At 35.8% G+C, this 20,954-nt stretch overlaps 1 protein-coding gene across 1 annotated transcript in view; it reads left to right on the top strand.

Annotated features, from left to right (window-relative positions):
* The first annotated feature begins 1,478 nt into the window (after positions 1–1,478).
* LOC148627682 (protein Wnt-7b-like) overlaps positions 1,479–20,954 on the top strand; it is a 57,237-nt gene continuing 37,761 nt past the window's right edge. The window contains exon 1 of the mRNA XM_088577036.1: positions 1,479–1,880. Coding sequence (XP_088433162.1) covers positions 1,798–1,880 — 83 coding nt within the window. The 5' untranslated portion in view covers positions 1,479–1,797. The remainder of the gene's footprint in view (positions 1,881–20,954) is intronic.

Genomic DNA, 20,954 nt, shown 5'->3' with positions numbered 1-20,954 from the left:
AATTGGTGAGGCAAGAATCACATATTTCACAGTAATGCCATAAATATTCCTTTAATATCATCACACCTTCCTAAAATGTAAACTTGTAAATTTCTTTTATTGATTTTACAGCTATAAATAAGTACTGGTTAAAGTTTTGTCATTGCCATGTTGAAGGGCACGGAAAATTGTAAAGTAAACAAAACATTTGCCAGTTAAGTATATACATGTACATGCACTTAAAACAATGTCAAATACACAAAAAGTTATCAAGCATCTTAGCTGATTTACTGAATCATTCTTACCTAAATGATTATACATACCAAGGGTTTAAACATACCATAAATGCGACAAAAGCAGTACTGCGAAGGAACTCTTAGGGATCAACTTATGAAATTTGCCGAGATTTCGTCACTTTGTTTAAGCCTTGAAAACATTTATTTTGTGGGTACATGTACCAACTTCAGTGATTTGTCTAAATTGTATTAGGATACGTATACTTCATAGTGCATTTATTTCAGACACTTTTTTTTTCACAAGAGCAGCTCTGGGATCAATATTGGTGTCTAAAATGAAAAAAAAAACATACCATATTTGAATCGCTTAAAAAATTAGACGTATTTAGACACAGTTCGATTATTATGACGATAAGCAGGGACTATCGTGGATTTTTCTTTTGTTTTTTTTTTCATTCATGTGTTCGTATCGCGCTATAAGTCTAACAGGGTTATGTTGCAACAAGATTGAAGTCATCACTACTGATGTTTTATGGTCGTCATCATGAACTCGTGGATCGTTATGATGTATCCATCAGCACCATGAAAACTGATTTATTCAACGGGTCATAGTTTACCTTTCTTCGTTTGTCTATCCCGAACTTGACTTTTTATGAGCAACTCGGCGGGTGTTTCTAGAAAAGCAGAGAACGCTTACCCTACCGGTGCACCTGGTCCATGCTCCCAGTTTTTAATGGAGTCCGAGTTGCTCATTTACTTTTGTTACTTTGTATGTAGGATTTTAGTTACTTTATGTTCTTTGTTGTGTGTGTCTGTTTTCCATGTCTGGTCTTTGTCCCTGGATTACATTCTTTTGATTACCGCTATAACCTTGGTTCCCTTGATTACTCTTTCAGCCTGTAAACTATTATTTTGTACTAAATTTTGGAAGCCATCGATGTTAGATAATACATGTATATGTATTTATCCATAGTACTATTGCTGTTGTCGTCAGCCATATTGTCAACATTCTATTTTTTTCCATTTTTTTTTGCTCTACAGAAATAATAATAAAACCTCGAGAATTCGTAGTGTTGTTTTACGAATAGTCGACAAGATACTCAACAAAATGGCACTTTACTTAGTTTTTACAAGGTACTTGTGAACCAACTGTATCGTGTTATAGATATAAGTACCAATAATAAATATAAACGTCGATAGAAGAGAAAGTGTCTCATCACAGTACGTAACACACACACTTGTATTATTTATGTATAACATAGTACCGATCAGTTCTCTTCTACTGAAGACATTGGACTTCAAACCCTACTCTGATTGTTAGTGATGTTGTAAATCATTCCATTATTAATCAAATCCACCGATCTATTAATAAATCAAAATATAACTGCTTGTGGTATCTATCAGCCAGACTTGACCAATAGAATCAGATGAAGGTAGAAGTCTCAATTGACTACTTTCACTTTATCTCTTACATCGTGGATTTATCAACTTAAAGATTAATAAGTTATGGCAATCAAAGATATAGTCAGATTGTGATGGACACATAGTATGGACGCGATTCTCAGACTGAGTCAGAAAAATAATGCGGACTCTTGTTTTAACATTTTTCATTTTATGGATGACATTTTCTAGTAATTTTGGACGAAGAAGGCATTATCATAAACCGTAAGTAAATACACATTTACGATACTTTAAGAGAACATATATTTCACCTATCCATTTCATATTGGATAAGTTGCATATTTTGGATAACTAAGAAGCCCAACACCAATTTAGAATTGGTTGTTAGAGAACATCCCATTATATCTGAAAGATTACTACGCTTGTGTAAATAGTTTGAGTATCGCTTGTAATTAAGAGTTCGATAAATAAATGTAAATCATTTTAAAGTTAATTCTAACTTGACATGGTTTAGCTGACATTTAAATGAGATGTAACATGATTCATAGATTAACAATGGAAAAGCGTTTTTCTGTTAATTATACATTTTGCATAGAGTAGTTAGTAGAAAAAATAAATTATAATTAAACAGTACAACTCTTCAAACGCAATCACAATATGCATGTTTTCAGGCAATATGTATTTAACATCAAATTGTCTTCAATATGCTTTTTACTACAAACTGATTTTTAAGTACCATGCTACTTTTTTTCATGGCTTTTAGTTCCAGATTCTTAGTTGCTTTTATTGTATTACCGAAGTATTTTCCAATAAAACACCATCTTTGACTCTAGTAACATCTGTTTGTTTGAACTTCGTTTTTTATTTGCTTTGTTTTGGAAACATAGAAGCATTCTGAATAGATGAAATATGCAATCTTAAACACATTATTACACATTCCCTTTTAGAAAATGTACTTTCTGACGATTTATCTGTCTAAAGTATTATACAAGTGCTAGTTCTTGTTTTGTGAAAGAGAGGGCATTCAAGCGAATTTAAGGTCGTGGGGCAATATATACACACACAATAAGGAGTAATTAAGGGAAGTTAGACATAATGAGAAATAAAGGCTTCTACAAGCATAAACCTCACAAGACCTATTAAAATCTTTATCTTCAAAGTTTCATTTGAACAAAACGGGGGTATAATAGTTAGTTCATATTGATTCATTGTTAAGACGAAAAAGGCAAGCGAACACAGTGGAAAATATAGTTTTCAGATTTATTGGAAGAAAAACAAAATTTAACAAAAATATATATATATTTTTTCTGAACGAGTAGTAATGACATAAAGCAAGCTAAGTATCTAGTAACGTTTTAACAACTACATTGAAGCCTTACATCCCTATTTTTGTGTGATATTTACTGTTTAGTAACATTAAAAATTTGACAACAATTATACTTCAACCCATACAAATAAAAAATTGTAGTTTTTTCTTACCGAAAAAAGTAGTGCATTGATTTCGGGGGAGAAACCAAACATAATAATTAGAAAGCACGCGTTTTATCTTATTACAGGGGTTTGTTTTACTGCCCTTCGAACTTAACTCATTAGAAAATAATTTAATTCAAGAAGTAACAAGCTTTCTGACTGGATAAAAAAATGGCCATCTCGTGGAGCAAATTTTGTAATGTGACTATGACGTCATCACCCTCTTTTTATGATAAGCCATACTCGTCGAATTAAGCAACTAAGCATGAAGAATGGCTGAAGTTTGCATCTTTGAGCCAGGGTAAAAACGATTGTTATAATTTGGTCGTAAATAATTGATTTGTTTGTTTTTTGGGGTTTAACGCCCGAGCAGCAATATTTCAGCTATATTCAGGCGATGAACATGAAGTGGATGATAAAATGAACATGAAATAATGATGAAATGAAAAATCGGATGGGACACAAGGATAATGGGGTCGAGAAATTTAGATTGCCACTGGAAATAGGGGGATGTGGGCAATTTAGTCTCCTGTGGCGGAGCCCTATGGTTACTACTCCGGGAGAATACCACAGTAGAGTTCTTTAACGTGCGAGGAACGTGGCATCTTTCCCAACACGGTGCACTACTATGGTTTGCGGTCAGGTTTTCCGTATTATAACCTGACAACCCCAGCATGTAACACGCCAGGGGTACCCCATTCCACCACCTGGGGCACACATCCCAGTTGCTCTGTGGACAGAGCACCAAGCCCCCGGCTAGGTTTCTGAGCACTACTTAGTCTCCTTTTACAGGACTATTCTTTTGACACCCGGACCTGCACGGGGCCTTAAATAATTGCGAGGAGCTTTTTCTTGATCCAATATAAGTATACAATGCCAGTTTCATTACTGACCCAATAGGCCTTTATTTAAACTGTGAACAAATGGACAATTAGCGAATCATAGAAATAAACTTAGTTTAAAAACCGTTACATCGTTTATGTTCACTTTGAAATATATACGTATTTCATTCGATGCACAAACCGATGATATGATGGTTTCACTGTTTTGATGTGTTTGTTTGTCTGTTTGTATCTGTTCAATTCTACATAATGCGGTCTTTTAGGATGTATCTGTATTTCAAAGCGGTTGTAAAAAAAACCTCAAGTATTTTGTGCATATTTAGCTGAAATAAAACCGGTGAACCTGGTCCATGCTCCCAGGTTTTAGTGGAGTCCGAGTTGCTCATTTACTTTTGTTACTTTGTATGTATGATTTTAGTTACTTTATGTTCTTTGTTGTGTGTCTGTTTTCCATGTCTGGTCTTTGTCCCTGGATTATATTCTTTTGATTACCGCTATAACATTGGTTCCCTTGATTACTCTTTTACATTGTAGTACCCAAGTTTCAAATTATTTAGAACAGCAACTTTCCTGCATGTTGGAGAGGACGTTTGTACGTATTAGTTAAAAAAAACTAACGTTTTTATTTGGTTACGTTCGTAGCATAATATAATTGATTAACGGTGTAGAATGGTATGTATATAATCTACAGGCTTATTTTTTTTATTTTTGGCGTTCTAATTTATAATGAACTTCAGTGCATATAACCTAAGCCCCACATTTTTGGGACCCGGTTTGAATACTTTGCATTGGTCAGTAAGGACATGGTAACGACCGTGAACCTTTTTCCAGTTGTCTCAGCGTAGATCGCAATACGTATTGAAAGTTTGAAGGACTGTTACGCTTTATCTATGCATATCAATGATTCTGAACTTGCAAATAAAACTGTAGAGATCATACAGGCTTTTTTAAATTTTGATATCACCCAATCCATCAAGAATACAGAAAGTATTATGACAGTTTGATACGGATACTTTATATCTGTCGGTTACGGTCGTACGTAGAACCTTTGAAATAACGACTGTAAGCTATGGGCAACACATCTTCGTCCTATAATATTTTGTGTGTTGTAAATCGTAGAGCTCTCTCTTTTTCTCCTTACGGCAAAGTGATCCCGATTTCAAGGAAAGCATATGAGTTGCTAAACAAATACTCCCTACAAAGGAAAGGATAAATGTCCATAGGAAATGAAAGTCTTAGCGTGTGTTTTAAAATTTAGTAGGAACCTTTCTTCATTGGTCAAATTGAAGATGGCCGAGATAAGAGTCAGACTTCAATGTATCTGTAGTGTCCGTAATCCTAAGATCTTTTTGGTAGATAAGAAGAAAGTCATAATATACGATTCGTTAGCAATAAAACATCACATATATGTAAAAGAAATAAAGACTAAATGACTATGCCATATTACGTCCCTTTTGCTGGAGTCGGCTTTGAATGACCTTTGCCTCAATTGAATGTGGGAAGAGGTGAACAATTAGTTTTCATTGGGATTTATACTCTATGTTGATAATTCTACTACCCCAATAAAAATAAAAAGCTCAACAAATAACATTTGGTTCTTTTCACAAGGCAAGATTGCCCGTTCCTTATGGAAATGTACATACAATTGCGATTCTATTCGTCTGTAAAAAGGCAGCCTTGAATAATATAGTGTTAGCTACTTCTTACACTCATAATTTTAGTACTTTACATTCGCATATGATTGCATAATTATATATTATTACTCCACATTAAGCTGCAGATCGGTGCCGTGTTTACCTTCTTAGCTTCGTAGTTTTAGCTTCATACCAGATCAAAATGTACCTCTTAAATATCATATAAATGTGTTCTACTTGTGTTTTTCGCTTGAATGAGACCGTGAACTTTACATAAAAAGATGAAATGATCGACTATCATTGAACATTACCCAGTTTCCGATTCAGACACAGGATATATATATATATATAAATATATTGCCAATTGTTTAATCTGGTTTCTTATAACCAGTTCTTTTGATTGAAAACATCCGGATCATCACGGTTAGGAGAGTAATCATATCAAGGGAACCAAGATTCTAGCAGAAGTCACCCGATTTTAGAGCACATCGCAATTGTGCCATTTCGGATGTTGAAAGTAAGCCAAAATCAGTGGAATAGAATATTTGACGATTAGCGACTTTGAAGACTTCAGTCTTTGCAGATTTTTTTCTAGTCTTTCTTTTAAGGGTAGGCGTGATAAATGTAAATTCGATGTCTTTAAGTACTTATAAGATTCTGCTAGATAGTTTCTGTTGTGTTGCATTTACAAGCTGTTTCATTTTAGAAATTTCTACATTCAAAAAGGGCAAGGGCAAACACCATAATATCTTATTGCCTTTTTATTACATTACATTATTATCAACTTAAATTTGATATTTTAAGTTTCTCAAATTTAAAATAGTGTTTGTAACTAAATTCAATATTTTCTAACTATTGTGAACCAATTTATCGATTTTCCTCATTCTACACATCCGTTCTCATATCCTATATACCACAGAATGGGGAAAATGCTGCATCTTTAAAATTTAATTTTAAGGACCGGAAATAGCTTACATACCGGTATTTGATAAGCACTGGAAATGTATAACTCCGTGTTTTTTTTTTATTTATGCACAGAAATCTTTCTTCATAGATTTGGTTTATTTATGTAGAGAATAGACAAAAAAGAAAGAAAAAAAACTAAACAGTTTGAAAATCTTAGGAGGATGTCCATTGAAGACCCATGCAATGGGTGGCACATGCCAAAGGCAAACTTTAGACAAACTCATGTTTCCAAAGAAATGAATGTTAGTTTCTAATTTGCTACAAATTAATATGATAGTGTGAATGAAGCTAATTACATAGAAAGAACTAGAAACTTATAAATAAGGGAATAATTCTTTGATCTCTTCATAATTTAGTTGATGTGTTAGGGAACTTTGAACATATATTCTCGGACTGAGTCATCCACTTTTTCCACAGATACATTCATGTTGAACTTCCCTCTTACCTTATATTGAGTTAAACATTCACATTCGAATAAAAAAAATGTGAGATGAATTTTACTCCTTGCCATCTTATTAATAGGATCTGCCTAGTTTCTACATGGACGGTCTCTTAAAAATAATTGTAGTAAATAATAAAATTCAGGTGTTTTGTCATAGATTTCGACAAATAAATCAAGTAAATGAAACATTGATGTAAGCCACCTGCATCTTGTTAGGGAAAATATAAAAAAAAAATAAAATTTAAAATTTGTCCTTGAGGTGTTCAGATTACTTATATAAAATATTACAATGTTTTAACAATCAGAGACCATATGTCATTCTAAGAGTGCCAAGCTATGTTATAGCATTGCTAGTTTTCGTTTTATGACTTCGACGTAGTCATACTGGATGCCATGAAAATGCACTGAAAAAACATATAAAAACAGATACAAATAGCACTTTACTAAGTACACCAAATAAAACGCCGAATCAAAGGAAAGGTAAAGAAATAACTCTTTGCGCATAAAACAAAAAGTAACTAATTATTCGACGTGTAAATATTTTACACCGACCAAAGACAAACATGGGAGTTGTTAAAGCCCATCTGTTACCAATATAAACGTTTCGTCTAGGTCTAGAAATACTTTCATAGTCTTTCGAGAGATGTAGTATGATTCTTTGAATCAGTTGACGAAGTAATTGTTACATATTTCTTATACCGTTATTACACGATATGGCCATCTTGTCTGATCAATATGTCTGCTCTTTATTCTTTGTTTTCCCTGTAAGATAAAGCAAGATGAGTCACTCGTTTTATTGGTAAGTTTAATTCAATTGAGTGGTTTGTACATTATATAAAGTGACATAACTGTATATCAGTGTATAATTGCTAATTCATTCTTTATTTACTGACATTGGTTTCCATCTTTTAACTGATGATTCAGATATTTGTTCTGCGATGGCACTTCCTAGGGAATGATTGCATACCGCGTAACATGACGAAGTGTGCACTTTATTTTTTTTTTATTTTACTAGATTGTTTCAATTAAATAGGTAAAAAATATTGTTGAATTATAAACAAAATAAGTAAAACAAAACTTTAATTTTCCAATCGAGTGAAAAATTTTGAAACAACGAAAGCATAATTTCTTTTTAAATTGTAGCATATGCGTATTATATTTATCTGAATTAATAATTGTTTTTTTTTTTTCAATTTCAAAAAGTGACAGCTGTTCCTATACTAAATATAGTTTATAACTTTAGCAGAAAATAGTTTCGTCTTTTGCCTTTTCATTCATTCAAATGTTTTCTATTTTGGATTTAGGTTATACGCTGGCGCATTTTTTTTTACTTTTCACTATAATCGTTCTTTTTTTCTATAGTAAATTAATACAAAAAGGTTATATACGAATCGTCCGTTATCAAGACAAGTATTTACCTTTATCTTTGAAGTCAAGGATTAGATGGTGTTTTTTTTTAAATTTTTTACAAATATATCCAAATGCAGATTGTTTCGCATTTTGCAATAATCTTTGATGACACTAAGCAGGCGTTGTGCGCGAGGTGTAGACTATCTCGTAAAGGAAGTTAATATATCGAACAAGAACTAAAATAGCTTACAACGTATGTCCTATCTACATAAATGCACATGCCAAATTTTGAATTGATCTATTTATATGGAGTTAAGAAAAATTCGGACGAACGGACGCACAAGTGGAAGTGGGGGCACAATTAAATTATATACAGCACTATACAAAGTAGTTGTTGTCTTTAACTCAACATCAAACCAAAATATGTCTATAATGTTTGAGATACTGCTACCCCCAGAGGGATCAATGAGTTTTCTGTTTACATCGCGATGTAGCCACCATTTTCCCATGGTGTTATAAATTACCATAATAAACGAACACTGCGAGAAGTGCTTTGAGTATACCCTCTCGTCACAATCAAAAGTACACAGAGGTTACTCTCCAGGTTAGGCGGGTACTATTGATCTTAGAGTATAGTATCATAATCACTTGTCATTACAAAGACAAAGTTTTGATTTAAAGACCTTTGCTGACTGATAAAACAACACGGATTTCTGTTAAACGGATCTTCTATGTAATAAATGAAACCCTTACCGGCTTGAGGGGTGGATTAAAGGCTTTAACATAGTATCTACTAGAGATATTGACTAAAGCTTTGATCGCTTGGAAATCATTTAAAGTCCCCAATTCATGAGAGAATTACTCGTTAGAAGTGATGTTTCTATAAGGCAAGACACCATTGATTACTACAAATCTGTTGAAATTGAAAATCGAATAGAACAATTAATAATATACAAGTTCTGTTTTTTTTTATAGTCGGAGTAGAAATAAAAATGCTATGCCCGTGGTACACACTTAACCTGCTCGTATGTTTTTAGGTGTACACCACTTGACTGAGGTTATTACTTCATAGACAGAAAAAATAAGTTATTCCTTAAATCTACATTTTTGTCATATCTCACCATCATCATACAGCTGCTACGTTACGATACTGACGAAGTACTAATGACAAGGACAAACAAGTATTTCCAGAAAAAATGCCTGCACAACGAAATCATTTTTATTTTTGTACTGCAGGTTCTTTGTTAACGACTGGGTGTTTTGTTGTAGGTCCTATTAGTATTTGGTCAAATCAACCAAATCATATGTATGTATTTAACAATTGAAGAATTTGAGAATATGCACACTTAAGATGGCTCATGAAACCCAGTCTGCATTTTTGCGCAATGGATATGGCTTCCACAATTTAGACTAGTGCATCATTTCAAGTCCTCCATTGATAAGGAAGTTGTACGTATACGTGCTAACTTATTATTAATAGTTTAAGGCCAATTTGAGTTATTGAGTTTTGTTCCTCAAAGTGGTGGTAATGGACTTTTTTGTATAAATGAATGACTGCTGCACTTTTTATGCCGTGATGCCTTTATACACATCTTACATTGTTCTTCTATCTGAATGACTTTTGTTTGTTTGTTTGTTTGTTGGGGTTTAACGTCCGAGCAGCAATATTTCAGCTATATTCAGACAATGAACATGAAATGGATGATAAAATGAACATGAAATGAAAAAAAAAAGGATGTGTCACAAGGATAATAGGGTCGACAAATTTTGATTGCCACTGGAAAAAGGGGGGATGTGTGAGGTCGGGCAATTTAGCCTCCTGTGGCGGAGCCCTATGGTTCCTACTCTTATCGAATACCACAGTAGGGTTCTTTAACGTGCGAGGAACGTGGCATCTTTCCCAACACGGTGCACCACTATGGTTTGCGGTCAGGTTTTCCGTATTATAGCCTGACAACCCCAGCATGTAACATGCCAGGGGTACCCCATTCCACCACCTGGGGCACACATCCCAGTTGCTCTGTGGGCAGAGCGCTTAGCCCCCGGCTAGGTTTCTGAACACTATTTAGTCGCCTTATACGACAAGCTTAGCGCTGCTGCAGGCCTATTCTTTTAACACCCGGACCTGCACGGGGCCTGAATGACGTTTGAGGTTTCTTGATTTAAGAAAGGGGCTATGTCATTAATCGACTAAGTGTGAAATATCTTCTAACCTGCTGCTTCTTTAAAACCGCTGAATATAGAATTTGACAACAGTTTCATAAAATTTGTAATCACATGACGTCAGTGTTCACATATCTCCTTTTTGAGAACTTGAGATGAAGGATACTACAGACAATGTGAATTCAGCCTCATATCTCTACCTACACTTAGATATTTGTTTTGTTTCTTTGTTAGGGTTTAACGTCCGAGCAGCAATATTTAAGCTATATTCAGAAGATGAACATGAAATTGATGATAACATGAAATGATGATGAGATGAAAAGGGGATGGGACACAAGGAGAATGGGGTCGAAATTTTGATTGCCACTGGAAATAGGGAGAGGTGGATAGGGTCGGGCAATTTAGCCTCCTGTGGCGGAGCCCTATGGTTCCTACTCCGGGAGAATACCACAGTGACCTACAGTCAGAAATCGATGGTAAAGGAAAACTATTGACCAAACTTTACGACAAGCGTGATGACTTTTCATTCAAAATTGTCAATTTCTCTTTCATATATGGCAACATCCCTTCAGCACCTGCGTATGGAGTGTTCATATCACAACTCATACGTTATGCCAGAGCTTGCCGACACTACAGACTTTTTGTATCTTTCTAGAATTCTAAAAATAGGCTCCTAGAGCAGGTTTATGTTGCTACAAGATTGAAGTCATCACTACAAAAGTTTTATGGTCGTCATCATAAACTCGTGGATCGTTACGGTGTATCCATTTGCGCCATGAAAAATGATTTGTTCAACGTGTCATAGTCTTCCTTTCCTCTTTCGTCTACTCCGGACGACTTTTTATGAACAACTCGGCGGGTGTGTCTAGAAAAGCAGATGTTTGTTTGTTTGTTGGGGGTTTAACGTCCGAGCAGCAATATTTCAGCTATATTCAGACGATGAACATGAAATTGATGATAAAATGAACATGAAATGATGATGAAATGGAAAAAGGATGGGGGTCGAGAAATTTTTTATTGCCACTTGAAATAGGGTTTGTTTGTTTGTTTGTTGGGGTTTTACGTCCGAGCAGCAATATTTCAGCTATATTCAGACGATAAACATGAAATGGATGATAAAATGAACATGAAATGAAAAAAAAGGATGGGTCACAAGGATAATAGGGTCGACAAATTTTGATTGCCACTGGAAAAAGGGGGGATGGGTAAGGTCGGGCAATTTAGCCTCCTGTGGCGGAGCGCAAAGGTTCCTACTCCTATCGAATACCACAGCAGGGTTGTTTAACGTGCGAGGAACGTGGCATCTTTCCCAACACGGTGCACCACTATGGTTTGCGGTCAGGTTTTCCGTATTATAGCCTGACAACCCCAGCATGTAACACGCCAGGGGTACCCCATTCCACCACCTGGGGCACACATCCCAGTTGCTCTGTGGGCAGAGCGCCTAGCCCCCGGCTAGGTTTCTGAGCACTATTTAGTCGCCTTATACGACAAGCTTAGCGCTGCTGCAGGCCTATTCTTTTAACACCCGGACCTGCACGGGGCTCTTGAAATAGGGAGAGGTGGGTATGGTCGGGCAATTCAGCCTCCTGTGGCGGAGCCCTATGGTTCCTACTCTTATCGAATACCATAGTAGAGTTCTTTAACGTGCGAGGAACGTGGCATCTTTCCCAACACGGTGCACCACTATGGTTTGCGGTCAGGTTTCCCGTATTATAGCCTGACAACCCCAGCATGTAACACGCCAGGGGTACCCCATTCCACCACCTGGGGCACACATCCCAGTTGCTCTGTGGGCAGAGCACCTAGCCCCCGGCTAGGTTTCTGAGCACTATTTAGTCGCCTTTACGACAAGCTTAGCGCTGCTGCAGGCCTATTCTTTTAACACCCGGACCTGCACGGGTGCAGTTATTCTTAACCTAGTAACCTTATCTTTCTATTTCTCTTATTTTATTTACTTATTTATTTTGGATTGGTTTAAATCTACATATCGGCAAACAAATACCGAATTTGTCAGCAGTGCTATGATTCAAATATGTCAAAATCCTAAAAAAACTTGGGCCTTCCAGTCAACACATTAAATAAAGACAATCTACATACACAATGCAGCGAACCGCATAAAATAGATAACACATACACTAAAAACTCAAGACAATGGAAACAAGACGTCACACAAAAAATTTAAGCACTTGTAAAGTGAACCGCCTTTTTAACCTCCCCCCTAAAAAAAACCCCGGGATTGACAATAGCGCTTCGGAGAATAAGGATGCCCTGCTCGGCGAATAGTGTTATCAACATTACCTACGCACAACTTTCGTATCCGTTGATAATTGTAATCATTTTTACTTTCGAAATTGATTTGATTGTAAACGTTAGTTTAGCTGAAATTATGGAGAAGAAAAAACACAAGAATCTTCCACGATCCGATCTAGCTGCAATACTTTACACTCGTTTTAAAAAAAAATGGATTATTGTTTCATTCCATGGTACCCCTTGACTATGTTTTTTATGAACTAGTTAAAATTTGAAAAATATTTGATTGATAAAAAAATTGTTTGTTTGTTTGTTGGGGTTTAACGTCCGAGCAGCAATATTTCAGCTATATTCAGACAATGAACATGAAATTGATGATAAAATGAACATGAAATGATGAAGAAATGAAAAAGGAATGGGACACAAGGACAATGGGGTCGACAAATTTTGATTGCCCCTGGAAATAGGGAGAGGTGGGTAGGGTCGGTCAATTTAGCCTCCTGTGGCGGAGCCCTATGATTCCTACTCCGGGGGAATACCACAGTAGGGTTCTTTAACGTGCGAGGAACGTGGCATCTTTCCCAACACGGTGCACCACTATGGTTTGCGGTCAGGTTTTCCGTATTATAATTTGACAACCCCAGCATGTAACACGCCAGGGGTACCCCATTCCACCACCTGGGGCACACATCCCAGTTGCTCTGGGCAGAGCGCCCTAGCCCCCGGCTAAGGTACTGAGCACTATTTAGTCGCCTTTTACGACAAGCTTAGCGCTGCTGCAGGCCTATTCTTTTAACACCCGGACCTGCACGGGGCGATTGATATAAAATCTTAGTATGACTGCCTTGACAATAAACCTTAGAGCATGCAGTTGAATAATTTTTGGGGTTTAACGTCCAAGCAGCAATATTTCAGCTATATTCAGACGATGAACATGATTGATTGATTGTTATCTTTTAATGCCGTTTCGGCGACTAGGGCCATATCACGGCAAGAACATTGAATGAAGTGGAAATATTAAAAGCAAGATCAAAGTCTCTTCATAAAATAATGAAATTAAAACAAGCAGCTATTTACATATAAACAGGTACATAAAAGGTGAACCTAAGACATTAAATACATATAGAAACATAACTTCGATAAAACATTTAAACTATTCAAAAATCAAGGAAGGTATCTTATTTAGATTTTATTAAATAAACCGATGTCCCGCAAGAAATCGATAATGTTTTAGATGAAACGGTCTTGAACAAATCAAACATATTGGCGCAGTCAAAATAATTTTTCCTGGTGTTGGCAAAATCTACACAATCTAGAAGAACATGTTTGATAGAGAAAGGGCAATCACATGGGATACACTCAGGTGGAGGATCACCAACAAGCAAATGGCCATGTGTAAATCTAGAATGTCCAATGCGGCATCAAGTCATGACCACTTGCTCTTTGCGATTGCCCGACCCGGGTTGATGAACGCCTAGATCGGGTTTTATGGAATTGAGTTTGTTGTGTTCAAGACCGTCCCATCGGTCCTGCAACATCTTTAAAATATATTTCCTTATTAAAGGTTTAAAATCGGTGTATGGCAAACTAACGTCCTTTATTATTTCATTTAATGCCGTCTTGGCAACCCTGTCTACAACTGAATTCCCCTGAATACCAACATGACTGGGTACCCAGAGAAAAACAATCTCTATATCAAATTCCCGAAGTCGATGAATAAAATATAAAATTTGTAAGATAAGAGTGTTTTTCAGTTTGTGATTCTTAATTGCCAAAATACAGCTCAAAGAGTCAGAACAAATAATAAACTGTGACAGATTAGATTGAGTAATCAATTTAAGTGCTAACAATATGGCTCGAGCTTCAGCTGTGAATATGGAAGCGCTTGATGGCAACCGTTCAGTTACAGTTCTGTCACCATGGACAGCAGTACATGCAACGCTATCGCCATCTTTTGAGCCATCTGTATACGCCGTCGAAAAATCTGGATAATTTGCTTTAATTTCAAAAATTTTTTGTTGTAAAAATAAAGGATTGAAATAAATAAATAAAGGACGATGAACATGGAATGGATGATAAAATGAACACAAAACGATGATGAAATGAAAAAAAAAAGGGATCGGACACAAGGATAATTGGGTCGACAAATTTTTATTGCCACTAGAAAAAGGGAGGTGGGGGTAGGGTCGGGCAATTTAGCCTCCTGTGGCGGAGCCCTATGGTTCCTACTCCGGGAGAATACCACAGTAGGGTTCTTTAACGTGCGAGGAACGTGGCATCTTTCCCAACACGATGCACCACTATGGTTTGCGGTCAGGTTTTCCGTATTAAAGCCTGACAACCCCAGCATGTAACACGCCAGGGGTACCCCATTCCACCACCTTGGGCACACATCCCAGTTGCTCTGTGGGCAGAGCGCCTAGCCCCCGGTTAGGTTTCTGAGCACTATTTAGTCGCCTTTTACGACAAACGTAAGCAAACAATTGAATAAGGTCTGTTAAAAGAAGGAAAATTTTGAGAACATTTTAGTTTTTTCATTTCTTTCAAGTAACTTTTTTATTTCAGGACAAATGAGTTTTAGGACGCTTACCCTACCGGTGCACCTGGTCCATGCTCCCAGTATTTAGAGGAGTGTGAGTTTGCTCATTTATTTAAGTTGCTTTGTACGTATTGTTTGGTTATTACTCTTCTACGTATACTCATGTGCACATTTAAACTTACATGGAAGATTGAGCTGAATGTGTATATGTCAACTGAACCCAGACAAATAACTAACTGCCAAATGCAAGCTATCGAATATTGAAGTAAATTACTCTGTATTAACTAATACTATTAGATGTCAAAATTTGACGTTTCAATATACCATGTTCCAAATGGTGTAGTGATACATAGTAATTTTTTTAACAATTCGTTTTCTCCAATTTCTGCATCAAACCGATAAGGATCAGAAGACTTCCATTCAATAAGGAAGGAAATTGTTTACAACAATCGACTACTTGGCTATCGTAGAATTGTATCATTTGTTGGCATTTCTAAAAGTGTAAAAAAGATTTACTTCAAGGTTGTTTCAATAATTAAGAAGTCTAACATAAAGTCTTAAAATGAAGTTTCACGTATGCACGAACCACTGATCTACGTGAAATAAAACCTACAAGCAATGCACTTTTAGAATTATAGAACTATAAAGCTATTTGAATACCAAATTGCTAAGTTGTTCATGATGTACACATAGTCTAGACAAAAAGAAACAAATACTGTTATTACTCTTTAAGGGCGTCTTGATGTTCGTTGAATGAAGTCGCGTAAAATGTTTATAATATTGATTTCATAAAAGACTTGAAATTTGAATAAATGTAACTGGTACTGCAAAGAGAACACTAGATGCATCTCTAATCATCATGAAGCTTGAATCGATGCAGGCTTCCTCTTGTAATGAAACGATGTAAAACCACCTAAAAAACGTTTGTTTGTTTGTTAGGGTTTAACGTCCGAGCAGCAATATTTCAACTATATTCAGACAATGAACATGAAATGGATGATAAAATGAACATGAAATGATAAAAAAAGGATGGGTCACAAGTACAACAGGGTCGACAAATTTTGATTGCCACTAGGAAAAGGGGGGATGGATAAGGTCGGGCAATTTAGCCTCCTGTGGCGGAGCGCAAAGGTTCCTACTCCTATCGAATACCACAGCAAGGTTCTTTAACGTGCGAGGAACGTGGTATCTTTCCCAACACGGTGCACCACTATGGTTTGCGGTCAGGTTTTCCGTATTATAGCCTGACAACCCCAGCATGCAATACGCCAGGGGTACCCCATTCCACCACCTGGGGCACACATCCCAGTTGCTCTGTGGGCAGAGCGCCTAGCCCCCGGCTAGGTTTCTGAGCACTATTTAGTCGCCTTTTACGACAAGCTTAGCGCTGCTGCAGGCATATTCTTTTAACACCCGGGCCTGCACGGGGCCCTTAAAAAACGAAATCGATATCAACATTTAAATACTTACGAATTAAATAATTGTTTCCTAAAAAGATGGGTTCGGTTTGATGCACTTGTAAAATCCTAATATCTATCAGAGTGAGAATTTAATATGAAATGTTGGCAATTGTTGTTTTTCATTTTGAAGTTATTGTGTATTTTTTTCTGTTGAATAACTTACTTTCAAAGAACTTTTACATTTAAGGAATGACACATTTTTTCGGTCTATGAATAGATAATCTCAATCATATGATGCATGCTAAATATCGTGGATAGTAGGTTATTTTCAAGAGTGCACCACAGGCATTGAGGTTATTTCAAATAGACCGAAAACTATAACTATTCCTTATATTTTAATTTTAGTATCAAAATTCAACAAATACATCATTTAAGACAGTTGATGACGTCACAGTCACATTGCAAAATGATGGACAAAATTGCTTACCCAATTGGAAAGTGGAATTTAATGACATCAAAATAATTTGCTTACTGTATGCTTTCAAACACTCATGTCAGACCATTTAATTAAAACAATCATCATTTAAGATACTACAAGTTATTTCATATTATTTTCGTCAACCTTAGAAACATCTTTAAACATCTAAGGACATGAAACAGCTTTGTTAATTTTTTTGAAATAAATATTGAACATTTACTTAAACAAATATTGAAATTACAGGAAAAACTTAATAAAACGTTCTGTGCTAATGCCTAATAACAATGGTCGTTCTAAGTTATGGTATTAGATAACTTAGGTGACTGATAAGCTTAACTGCTATGTTTTCACGGAAATACAACTTGATCGATTTACTGACCTTAATGACTATGTCCAACCATTCTAGTATTTTGTAGAGAAATAATGGGGGGAAATTATTTTAGTTTGTATTAAAACTATTTTTTATCAAATCAGACTTTCTTCACGCAAGAAAAAAATCAAAAGAAAACAAGTACTATCTTTAAAAATCAAAGACTAAAAGTCACTAATCGTAAAATATTCACTGTCACTGATTTTGGCATACTTTAAACATCCGAAATGGTACAAATGCGATATGCTCTAAAATCAGGGGACTTCTAAAAAAATTTTGGTTTCCTTGATATTATTGCGTACTCTTTTGTAACTTTTATGACCAAAATGACTACGTAGAGATATCGGTGTACTGATAACATATAAGACCTTTATATTATCAATTGTAACGAACGCCTGTGTTTGAATCGGAAACTGGGTAATATTACAAAAATTCAATGCTCACCGATCATTTTATCTTTCAATGTAAACTTCCCGTTCTAATACAAGCAACAAACACGCATAGACATGTGTATGATATGTTTTTAAAAAAAGGGTACGTAGAAGCGATCTTTGGGTCGCTTATGATATTGACAGGGAACCAGTTAATGAACCAGATTAAGCAGCTGGCAATGAATATTCATAAATATCGGGCGTACTAATGCGTATGACCTATAAAGTCTTGTGACTAGCCTCAATGCCTGAATCGGAAATTGGGTAATGTTCAAAGCTAAGTGATCATTTCATGTAAACTTCCCGTTCTCATTCAAGCAAGAAACACACGTAGAACACACGTGTATGATAATTAAAAGGTACATTTTAATCTCGTATGAATTTAGAACTGTAACGCTGTGGTAGTTAACACGGCGAAGATCTGCTGGATTATGTGGCGTATTACTAGACATTAATACAAACATTGCGAGTGTAAGAAGTCGCTAACACTATTAGCGACTTAAAGAGAGTCAACGCAGTAAAATGTGTTCTTTTTAACTTATAATTTTCTATATTTCATTCAGGAAATAACACATAAGCACGAGATTTGAATTTTCGATACAGTTTTTTTTTCGAACGCAACTAAGTTATCAGTATTTGGCCAATCAGGAAATAGAATTACGATCAGGTGACTTGCGTTTCCATGGAATAGCGTCTGTAAAGTCAGAGGGTAAAAACTATACCGACTGCGTTGGAAAAGGGCTGTCCAGTAAAGATATGTACAATGTACATTTTGTGACCGATTAAAAATGGTGAATATTAGAAGAAACAAAATGTGATTTTTTTAGCTGGAATACATTAGCTAAAATGTTTCATCCCGACAATTAATTTTCAAGAAAATACAATGTTTAAGGTTGGACTAAATATATAAGATTCCATTTTTTAACTTTCGGATTTTGTTTAGAATTTCTATGTTTGTTATAATAATTAACCTTCCGGTATGTAAGTTCTAAAAAGGAAACGACCAAAACTTAGCTTCGCAAATTTGAGTTCCAACATCGTTGGGAATTTTTCAGACCCTTCTATGCTTACATTATCTTCCCTGTATCAATTTGATCCGTTGTCCTAATCAGAACAGTAATAAATTAAAAACCACCTACGTAAATTGGAATATAGAGTAACAAGTATATTTTGCACTCTTCCGTCATTGTGCAAAAGTTTGTGTTTTAGTGCAACTGCAATCATTACTTCATACTTTGTTAAGAGGCCAAAGTATATCCAAGTTCAAATTCATAACTCAAGAGAAATCTTTTGATTGTAGATGACACTCTATAGACGATAGGCCTGTTGAATCACTATTTTGACAATTTTCAATACCATACTCAATTATTGCGGATTCACAAGGGCTTGAAATGTAAAGAAGAATTTATAGATACCATAAAATTTCGCAATTATATCAGCCATGCTGATTCAAACAGAAAATTTCAACAATTTTAAGCTCATAAAGATTACAATTTTAAACTTATTTATTTGAAATCTTTAAGTAAATCATGAGAATGTCAGTTTGGTGGAATGTTACCTACTTATAAAGTATATTTACTAATGCAAGGCTGAAACAAATTTCACATCTGTACCTTAAATTCGCTCATCTACAAATATTTACCCATTTAAGCGTTCTAAATTGTGAATAATAATGATTTTTACCGGGTAATAAAACTTTCACTTGGAGATTTATGAAGGTAAATTGGAGTAAATTTCATTTGAAGATTTTTTTTTCAAGTTGGCAAAGTGCAGTTTTGTGTAATTTTTACACCTGCATAATTCACATTAAATAAACGTTTTACAGATGTCCTTCACTTTTGTGTAAAATTAGATCTAGACCCGTCTTAACAGAAACGGAGAATAAAGTTAATTTGCCTTATACATGTTGAGTGATCATTCAGGATTTTTCGAATATGAGAACGCGTCCGAAAATTGTAGAAGATAGTCCCAGGAGCATTATTAACATCATAAAAAATATTGTTTCAAAATAAGAAAAAAAGGAAATATTACCACTCAGCAGGGTACACACAGTGCGCGCCTGTTCTTAGTCTACCATTTCACCACTAGCTAAATCCACATTGGAGCACTTTTACGTTATCTATGGTTAATTTAGTAATGTTCTTTTGTCGTACTTGTAAACATGGGAGGATTTGAATTCACATTTCTGACAAATATGACTAAAACCATATTTATCTTAAAGTATCTGTCCACATTGAAATTATTTGGTGAATATATTTAGATTGACAAGTATACAAAGATAACACGTGAAACAAGAGGCTCCCAGGAGCCTGAATCGCTCACCTCCTTGAATTTTGCCTTTCAAAGGCAATAAATTAAACAAGAAGTTGTTCAACAATTTTGACTAAAGAAGTCTTTGGTAGGACTATCACAAGATCTTTGAACGTTTCTTTTAATCTATCATAGTTTTCAAGATATTGACTTAAAACTATTTAAAAAAAAGTCATTTTTTTCCTTTTCAAGGGCAATAACTCTTACAAGGAGTCTAAAGACTTTTGTTTGTTTATTGGGGTTTAACGTCCGAGCAGCAAATTTCAGCTATATTCAGACGATGAACATGAAATGGATGACAAAATGAACATGAATTGATGATGAAATGGAAACAGGATGGGACACAAGGACACTGGGGTCGACAAATTTTGATTGCCACTGGAAATAGGGAGAAGTGGGTAGGGTCGGGCAATTTAGCCTCCCTATGGTTCCTACTCCGGGAGCCCCGTGCAGGTCCGGGTGTTAAAAGAATAGGCCTGCAGCAGCGCTAAGCTTGTCGTAAAAGGCGTCTAAATAGTGCTCAGAAAGCTAGCCGGGGGCTAGGCGCTCTGCCCACAGAGCAACTGGGATGTGTGCCCCAGGTGGTGGAATGGGGTACCCCTGGCGTGTTGCATGCTGGGGTTGTCAGGCTATAATACGGAAAACCTAACCTTAAACCATAGTGGTGCACCGTGTTGGGAAAGATGCCAC

The sequence above is a fragment of the Perna viridis genome, chromosome 1 (assembly GCF_037379345.1).
Source record: "Perna viridis isolate PV_CMFRI_1.1 ecotype Kerala chromosome 1, ASM3737934v1, whole genome shotgun sequence".
Classification (NCBI taxonomy): Eukaryota; Metazoa; Mollusca; class Bivalvia; order Mytilida; family Mytilidae; genus Perna; species Perna viridis.
This window is presented reverse-complemented; position numbering and strand designations above follow the sequence as displayed.